Source organism: Nerophis lumbriciformis, linkage group LG17 (genome assembly GCF_033978685.3).
Source record: "Nerophis lumbriciformis linkage group LG17, RoL_Nlum_v2.1, whole genome shotgun sequence".
In the NCBI taxonomy this organism is placed as follows: Eukaryota; Metazoa; Chordata; class Actinopteri; order Syngnathiformes; family Syngnathidae; genus Nerophis; species Nerophis lumbriciformis.
In genome coordinates, this window is record NC_084564.2 from 22,994,683 (window position 1) to 23,005,000 (window position 10,318).

General features: G+C 39.6%; 1 protein-coding gene across 1 annotated transcript; it reads right to left on the minus strand.

Moving 5' to 3' along the window:
• Nucleotides 1-4,240: 4,240 nt before the first annotated feature.
• LOC133614248 (histone H2A-like) lies at nucleotides 4,241-7,082 on the minus strand. The gene is made up of 3 exons (XM_061972093.2): nucleotides 6,925-7,082; nucleotides 4,700-5,087; nucleotides 4,241-4,570 (listed from the first exon to the last, which is right to left on the minus strand). Exons 2-3 carry the CDS (start codon nucleotides 5,085-5,087, stop codon nucleotides 4,542-4,544), a joined length of 417 nt encoding a protein of 138 aa, XP_061828077.1. The 5' UTR covers nucleotides 6,925-7,082; the 3' UTR covers nucleotides 4,241-4,541.
• Nucleotides 7,083-10,318: the final 3,236 nt, after the last annotated feature.

Below are 10,318 nucleotides of genomic sequence, written 5' to 3' on the forward strand. Positions count from 1 at the left end.
AAAAAAAGTTAATCACAATTATGAGATTAAAAAAAGGTCATAATCGAAATTATGAGATAAAAAGTCATAATTATGAGAGGAAGAGTCATAATTACGAGATAACGATTCCTAATTATGAGTTAAAATGTCCAAATGATCAGATAGTCGTAATTATCATGTACAAAGTGTAAATTGTAAAATAGGTCTAATTATAAAACACAAAGTCAACATTGTGAGATAAAAAGGCATTATGATATAAGAAAGTCAAAATTATTAGTTAAAGACAATTATAAGATAAAATATATTTTATGTGACAGGAGCACTCTGCTGATTTTAAGCACCTATGGAATAAACAGGAGCGCTGTTTTGTAAGCACGTATCGCAAAAAACCATCAAGGATCCTTTATATGACAGATACACAATGGTTTTAAGCACCTACTGCAAAAAGCATTTTATGACAGAAGTACTCTGTTGCCAAGCACCTACTGCAAAAAACAGTCAAATATCCTTTATATGACAGGAGCACTGCCTTTTAAGCACCTAGTGCAAAAAACAAAGATCTTAAAATGACAAGAGCACTTTTCCCCCCAGGCATCTACTGCAAAAATATATTTTGTGACAGTGGCACGCTGATTTTAAACACCTATGCAATAAATACAACAGGAGCGCTCTGTTTTTTAGGCACGTACTGCAAAAACAGTCAAAGATCCTCTATATGACAGATGCACGCTGGTTTTAAGCACCTACTGCAAAAACAGATCTGACAGAAGCACTCTGATGCCAAGCACCTATACTGCAAAAAAAAAAAAAGAGTCAAAGATCATATGACAGGAGCACTCTGCTGGTTTTAAACAGACTACAAAAAAAAGATCCATCTATGAAGGAGCATTCTGCGGTTTTAAATTTGAAGCACCGACTTCAAAATAGTCAAAGATCAATTAGGTCATGGTGACATGAGTGCTACAGTTTTGATTATCCTGGAAAAATGTGCTTTAACTCAATTTGCCGAGCCATTTTCTGCAACATGGTTAGAAGCAGTTGGGAAGTAAGCAAACATGAATTAGAAAACATTTACTGTATTAAAATAAACTATAGATTTTAAAAAACAAACAAAAAATAAATTAAAACTCTTGCGACTGAACATCTTTAGCAGCGGCCTCCTCTCTCTGGACAATAGGGGTCAATATACATTTCTGCCAGTGGGTGCTGTGTGTGTGTGTGTGTGTGTGTATTACTGTTGTCCCCATACCAACATTTTGGTACCGGTACCAAAAGTATTTCGGCACTTTTCGGAATTTTTCTAAATAAAGGGCACCACCAAAAATGTAATTTTTGGCTTTATTTTAACAAAAAAATCTTAGGGTACATTAAACATGTTTCTTTTTGCAAGTTTGTCCTTAAAATAGTGAACATACTAGGCAACTTGTCTTTTATTCGTAAGTAAGCAAACAAAAGCTCCAAATAAGTCTGCTGACATATGCAGTAACATATTGTGTCATTTATCATTCTATTATTTTGTCAAAATTATTAAGGACAAGGGGTAAATAAATGAATTATTAATCTATTTCTTCATTTACTGTTAATATCCGCTTATTTTCTCTTTTAACATGTTCTATCTACACTTCTGTTTAAATGTAATAATCACTTATTCTTCTGTTTGGTACTTTACATTCGTTTTGGATCCATCCATCCATTTTCTACCGCTTGTCCCTTTTGGGGTGGCGGGGGGTGCTGGAGCCTATCTCAGCTGCATTCGGGCGGAAGGCGGGGTAGACCCTGGACAAGTCGCAACCTCATCACAGGGCCAACACAGATAGACAGACAACATTCACACACTAGGGACCATTTAGCTTTTAATTTAGTTTTGGATGATACCACAAATTTGGGTATCAATCCGATACCAAGTCGTTACAGGATCATACATTGGTCATATTCAAAGTCAGGGACATATTTCCTGAGTTTATAAACATACCAGTAGTATACTTTTTTTTTTTTTAAATGGGGTGGCAGACCGGTACTTTTCAGAGGCGGTATAGTACCGAATATGATTCATTAGTATCACGGTACTATACTAATACCGGTATACCGTAGAACCCTATTCAGGACCCAAGATTTCTCTTGATTGACAACACCTGTGGCTCTCTTGTTGCCCCAGTCAATTGCCGATCAATAGCCGTGCCTTGCCGTCCTGCATAGCCTATACTTTCCATCAAAACAACACAGCTTCATTCCTTTTCAAGATCATTTCTTCACAGTGTCTGCTATTTAACATCAGCATAGCCATTAGAGACATAATATTTGTAATCTGTGCCAATAATACTGCGGACATCATCTCAATTTAATGGTAAATGTGCTAGTCCTCATGGGAAATGTGGTCTTCCTTCTGGCAAAACACTACCGCTTTGGTCCACTGGTGCCGCCAAAAATCAACCAATACTGAAAGTTATTAATATTTATTAGTATTTTAAATTTAATGTGTATGTTAGGCAATTGGATTGCATTTACATGTAAAAATAATGCAATGTAATGGCCAGGTTTGCATGTACTAAAACATGCGCAAACCTGATAGCACACGCAAAGCTGATCTACTAAACGTGTGCAAAGTGGATTGCCTCTGTTATTTTTGTCTTCATAACTTTGCAGAATATATACAGATTATCAAAACGCCCACATGACTGGGAGGAGAAGATGCAAATATGGTCATTTAGCACGCGCCATGTGATTTATCAACACTCATCGTTTTGCGAGCATGTGTCGGAGGGACGTGCAAACTGACAGTTCCACACACGACTGCAGGATCAGTGCTCGCACTGCTCAGACAGACGAGAATCCTCCGTCTTATGTGTGCATTAACATTTTGAACAGTCAGAAATAAAAAATAGTCGACATATCGTCTATTCAGCAACATCTTTTTATAATCTTATAGCTGCTAGAAGATTTAGGAGATAAATCAAATTCAATTGATGCGTTTTTGTGTCCTTTAGTATATTTCTTTAAGACATTTGTTTTTTTCCACATAGAATATATGTTATTAAAATATTTTTCATATGAAATAAAACGTATTTAACCCTTGTGTGGTGTTCGGGTCTGTGGGACCCGTATTAATTTTCTATTAAAAGAAAAAATATACAATTACATTTTTCAAACTGAGACTCACTGACTTTGGCTCATTTTCTGTGAAGAACATATATCAGAATACATATTTAATGAACACCCCCCCCTACACATTTCTATTACATATAAGATGTCCGGAACCACTGGACCCAGGGCTAATAGAAGTGTGGAAATTAGACAGACAGACAGAGAGAGAGAGAAGGTACACAGAACATCAGAGGGTCAAATGTGTGAGAAAATGAGAGCAGACAGTGTTGACAAACAATGTTGCAAGCTTGTGTGGGAACCGCAGGTGCAGAAACACAAAAGAAGAATCCTTTGGGATGCAGAAACTGGCAGAGAAATTTTCCATGCAACGTTCATATTGTAGTTACTCAGCCAGCGTTTGTGGGTCTGATGGACCCGTTGTATTTTGTGGCTTTTAATGCCTCACAATCAAACACTTTTATGTTAAAATACTGAACAGATGTTTATTGGGATAAGGTAAACATCTGTTTAGTATTTTAACATAAAAGTGTTTGATTGTGAGGCATTAAAAGCCACAAAATACAACGGGTCCATCAGACCCACAAACGCTGGCTGAGTAACTACAATATGAACATTACACAAGGGTTAAGCATGCATAGTTTTGCATGTTGAGCGGAGTAAGTGAAGCCTCTCTTAAACAAGCAAACCTTAGGCCAGAGGTCTCCAAACTACGGCCCGCCAGCGTCCAAAATCCGGCCCGCGGAAAGTCTCAAGGTTTTTTTGGTTTTTTTTTAATTTGTCCGACCGCTTCTAAGACTGTTAAAAAAAATAAAAAATAAATAAAAAATAAAAAAATTTGGGAAAACGCAAATTTTCAAGGCAACATGATGCAAGATTATTGCGTTCTCAACTTTTTTTTTTTTTTTTTTTTACAGTGTATGTTAGCTACCTCTCTTTGTTTATAATGTCTATTTTCTGCTGAATCTACTCTATTTTATGCTGCCCTTTTTTTTTTGCTGCAACGTTACATATACTGTAATACTGTACATCAGGTGTGTCCAACTCATTTTAGCTCAGGGGCCGCATGGAGGGAAATCTGCGCACACGCGGGCCGGACTATTAAAATCATGGCATTAAAACTAAAAAATAAAGACAACTTCAGATTGTTTTCTTTTTTTCTTACTTTGGCCAAAAACAGAACAAACACATTCTGAAAATATTACAATAAAAGTATAGAAAAAAAAAAATACCTGGCAGCGGTAAAGTTTACTGGTCCCCAAACTACAGCCCGGTTTGTTGACAAATGGGTCACGGATCCATTCCTTGGCAGTTCGTGGGTCCTTTGAAGTTGGGAAGTAGCGCTCGAACTCTTTTAAAAGAGTCTCACACAAAATCCCTGCTAATGTTTGAGAGCCGGTCGCTGCATATTATGCAGAGCGGGCTTGGTGCGTGAGAATCACCTGTTGCGATAAATCCATATTTCAAGTAGGACTCCTGGTATTGTCATTTTCTGCAACATGGTTAGAAACAGTTGGGAAGTAAACAAACATGAATTAGAAACATTTTTATTGTATTAAAATAAACTATAGATTTGTAAAAACAAAAAGAAATTAAAACTCTTGCGACTGAACATCTTTACCAGCGACCTCCTCTCTCCGGACCGCGGTCTTCTTGGGAAGGAGCGCCCCTTGGATATTGGGGATCACGCCGCCTTCAGAAACGGTGACCCCGGACAGTAGTTTGTTGAGCTCCTCGTCATTTTTCACCGCCAACAAGATGTGGCGAGGAGCGATGCGGCGCTTCTTGTTGTCTCGGCTGGCGTTGCCCGCCAGCTCCAGGATTTCGGCGCAGAGATACTCCAGCACGGCCGAAAAGTAGACGGCGGCGCCGCTGCCCACTCGCTGGCTGTAGTTGCCCTTCTTGAGCAGCCTGTGGATGCGAGCTACTGGGAAGGTCAGGCCTGCCCTCGTGGACTGGGAAACGGCGGATTTGGGCCTTGGGGCAGCTTTCTTTCCACGCCCAGACATCTGTAGAGACAACAATTGCACTTCAAATGTGAACCTATTAGAAACATTTTGGTTGACTAGTAGTGATGGGTTGATGAGGCGTTTCGACACATTGCAAAACTGTATTGATACTGTGTCACTAAATACTGACATCTGCTGGACATTATAAATCCCTACAGGCAACCTATGGACCGACTCAACTGACACTGATTTTATGACCTAGTATAGGGGTCGGCAACCCAAAATGTTGAAAGAGCCATATTGGACCAAAAATACAAAAACACATTTGTCTGGAGCCGCAAAAAAATAAAAGCCACATTACATACAGATAGTGTGTCATGAGATATACATTGAATTAAGAGGACTTAAAGGAAACTAAATGACCTCAAATGTAGCTACAAATGAGGCATAATGATGCAATATGTACATATCGCTAGCCTAAATAGCATGTTAGCATCGATTAGCTTGCAGTCATGCAGTGACCAAATATGTCTGATTAGCTCTCTACACATGTCAATAACATCGACAAAACTCACCTTTGTGCATTTATGCACAAAGTTAAAAGTTTGGTGGACAAAATGAGATAAAACACGTCCTAGGAAATCGGAGAAAGTTATGTATGTAAACAAACTAAGGTGAGTTCAAGGACCGCCACAATTAGTAGGACAAAACGGCGCTCGCCAAATACTCGAATCAGTGAAGCATGTTTAATATAAACAGTGTGATTTATAACAATTAGGGAGGTTTGTGTCATGTTTGTCCTCCTACAGAAAACATACTAAAACAACAATTTTTTTTTTCCCCCTCATCTTTTTCCATACATTTTTGAAAAAGCTCCAGAGAGCCACTAGAGCGGCGCTAAAGAGCCGCATGCGGCTCTAGAGCCGCGGGTTGGCGACCCCCGACCTAGTATATACAATAATATAAACCAAGTCATTGTATTTCATTTAGGATTATTTCATATCTTCTTTTAAATAAAAATATATTTGTATCTTTTTTTTAGATACAGTCAATAAATAATGTGAGCATGTATCATAACATGGAAATCTAAGAGAACATGTTGTGCATGAGGATGCTTGTGGACTGGGAAATTATTTTATTTTATTATTTTTTTTACACATTTTTATTTAAAAAAAAAAAAAAAAGACAGTTTTTCCAACGTATTAAATTTTAGACGATTTCTCTTCTTAGTTATGATCCTTGGTGTCTCTGGAACTTCATTTTCATGCCTGGCCCTATAGTGCCTCAGCATTGAGGAGGTGGATTTGTTAATGTACGACAATTCTGTCGTACAAATGCGACATTTAACCTGCAGAAAATATGAATAGTAAACTAAGAATCATTTTGAATTCTAATAGATCAAGTGGAAACTTTGAGCGAACAGGATGAAACGACAAGAAAATGAACACAAATACTTTTTTTCCCCGATATATGATCAAAATATTCCCATACACGGAAATCTTTCTTTTTGCCTGAGGCTGCTCCATGATCTCCTACGATGATAAATTACAAATGACCAACGACAGAAGTGCGGCGATTCTGTTGGCAGCAGCATCTCGTTGACAGATGCGCTTCCTTATAAACACAGTTTGGCGCGCAGGCGACAGTTCGACACAGTTCGCGTATCGGTCACATGACCGAAACAGCTCATGATCGGTCACGTGACTTTCTAAAAGCGGTACGCGCACCGACACAGGGTTTTGCTCTATGAGCTCGACGCATGCGCCGATGCATCGGTGTTGCCGGACCCATCACTATTGACTGGCATAACATGCATTCAAATAAAGAATGCAATAAACTATGAGCCATGGAACAATGCACACTTTCACCACCACAAACATTATCTACGGCTACACACCTTTTCTGCTGGATCCAAGGAGAGACCAGAGCTGCATGTTGGGACTCGACAAGCCGCTTTTATTTACACACAAACTTGTCCATCTCTTGATTGACGACACCTGTGGCTCTCTTGTTGTCCCAGTCAATTGCCAATTGCCAATCAATAGCCGTGCCTTGCCGTCCTGCAGAGCCTATACTTTCCATCAAAACAACACAGCTTCATTCCTTTTCAACATGTCTGATGACTTTCCACTGCAGTTAAAGCCGTGCTAAGTCACTTTTCAACATTCATTAGATATTTGCATAACGTTTGGGACAATACATGGATTTACAACTAGTTCGGGGGTCAGCAACCCGCCGCTCTCGAGCCACATGCGGCTCTTTAGTGCCGCCTTAGTGGCTCCCTGGAGCATTTTTAAAAAAAGGATTGAAAATGGAAAAAGATGGGGGGGAAATAATTTTTTTGCTGTAGTATGTTTTTTGTTTGAGGACAAACATGACACAAACCTTCCCAATTGTTAGAAAGCCCACTGTTTAATATGTTTGTGTGTATGCTTCACTGATGAGAGTATTTGGTGAACATCCTTTTGTCCTACTAATTTTGTCGGTTCTTGAACTCACCATAGTGTGGACTGTAACGCAACAGTTTGTTTACATGTAAAATCTTCCACTCCTTCATTGTCTCATTTTGTCCACCAAATGTTTTATACTGTGCGTGAATAAACAAAGATGCACTTTGTTGATGTTATTGACTTGTTGGAGTGCTAATCAGGCATGTTTGATCAGTGCATGACTGCAAGCTAATCAATGCTAACATGCTACTTAGGTGAGCTGTATGGACATATTGCATCATTATGCCTCATTTGTAGGTATATATTAGCTCATTTAATATCCTTTACTATTATCCTCTTTGTATATAATTTATATTTGCATGTTTCATGACACATTATCTGTATGTAATATTGGCTGCATTTCAGATAGTTGTTTGTGAGCTATGTTGTTCCAGACCACAGCAAACATTACCGAGCTTGCCAAAGATTGTAATAAATCTATTAAAAGAAGACAGCCTGCCGTTTCCTTAAACTTGGACACACATCTATACCTTTGGCCATTAAAAGCCAGTCATTTCTAGGAGTTATCTCACCTTCTGAGTAGCCAATGATATTCTAATGGTTCCTAATGTTGTAAAAATGTGTAGAATGAAAATTAAATTTCAACATAGTCATTTTGATAGGAGGCTATTATAGCTAATATAGACACTTTCGTCATGTGTTGCCTTCATTATAACATGTATATACAGCTTTTCATTTTTTGCGGCTCCAGACAGACGCATTTTTTGTATTTTTGGTCCAATATAGCTCTTTCAACATTTTGGGTTGAACTAGTTAAATGACACTTCTGTCATGGCCTGAGGGGGTCTGTGTCACTTTTACTGGCACTTAGCGACTGACACACACAAAAATAAAAATGGGCTGACTTTCCCCCATTCCCCATTCGTTACAAAGACGGAATTCGATGTGAACGCCTTAGAAAACTAAAAGAAGAAGAAGAACAACTATGTGCAATTACTGTTATCATGGCCGAAGCTGCAAAACAACCAAAAAACGGAAAAGTTTTGTCTGAGGAGACAAAAAAAAGATAAAGGGAGGCTACCCGGATAAAAGGACAGTCAAGAATCAACTTTCACTCGCTATCGTGAGCTCAAAGACAAGGAGGGCTTTTTGTACGTTTTTTAGTAAGTGACTTTCGATGCTTTCTAATCTATTTTCTACCGCTTGTTACTCTCGGGGTCTCCTAGCCGCTCAGGCAAATCATATAGTCTAAAAATACATTTTCCCATTGATAAGGTGTCATCATCGCAGTGCCGTGCAAGCGTGCGGCAAGTGCGCACTCTTTTAGTCAATTAGTGCGTGAGGTATATATATATATATATATATATATATATATATATATATATATATATATATATATATATATATATATATATATATATGGAGACATGGAGCACTTTTTATGGGCATTTTAGAAGCAATCCAAAGTGCATCTACAATGAAATTACTTTTTTTTTTTGACTTTATTAAATGTATTTATATTATCATTTAGTGCAGCCGGGCCGGAGCAGGAGGGGATAGAAGAGGGAAAAAAAAGAAGACAGAGGGGGAAATTGTGGGGACAAGAGGGGGATTAGACAGAGAGACAAAAACAACAACAGCAAACAACAACAACAACAACAATAGAGCAACATCAGCAAATATGACATGTACAAATATGATGGTAAAAGTAATAGCAAATAAGCAGTTAGCGAAAAATAAAAAATAATACAGAAATGACAATGAGCATTATTACACTACAAATGGATCAATACAAATACCAATAGAAATAGCGCTATTGATAATGAACAATACCAATAATTTACCTTTATTATCAACAATACAGTTGTTTAAATGCAACAATACATATACGTAATGATAACTTGAGATACGAAAGAATGCAGAAAAATGGAGGGGGAGAAAGAGAAGCAACCTACATTAACCTTGTAGATTGTTATAGTCACAATAGGTTAAGCTTTGTCAGTGTGCCATGTGTTACACCCAGTTTACCCTAGGGCAACAACGTTAATATATGTTTGATGAAACGTGATTATGTGCATGAGTATAAGTATGCATATGTACTTGTATATGTACAGAATGTGTATATGTGTTTGTACAATGAATGTATATGTACAGAATGTGTATATGTGTTTGTACAGTGAATGTATATGTACAGTATGTGTATGTGTATGTTTGTATATTGAATGTGCGTGTGGATGTACGAACATTAGGTAGGTAAATATGTACTGTATTTGTGTATGTATGTGGGAGCGTAGGTACCTATGTACGTATGTGAGCATATGTGAATTTGCATGTACAATACATTCGACTCCCAGAGTGCGTGGGAGCCAGAGCACGGCCCCATCACCCCCGAGAGCCCAACCCACAAACAGGAGGCATGGTGCCCAGGGAACCAGGGACCACCGCCCCCACGCAGCCAAGCCGGCCAGCGACAGGAACCCCAGAGCCCGACCCACCGTACCGCCCACAAGGGCCAGCAGCAGGCCGCAGACAGACGCACCCGGCAGAGGACAGGGCACGAGAAAAGCAGGGGACAGCCAGACCCCAAGCCAGCGAGAGACCACACCCCACACGGGCAGAAAGGCGAGACGCCCCGCCCGAGGGACCCAGAGACTCCCCGCAACCGGACGGGAAGACCGCCCCCGCCCCACCGGCAACCGGGCCCCCACGAGCCCACCCCCCACCCCCAGAGAGCGCGGCGAGGCCAGCCCCTGGCCACCCCACCCAAATCGGCCGCCGCAGGACCACCCAGGCACAGGGCCACGGGAACCACCCACCCCACCCGCAGGGACCCCAACGATT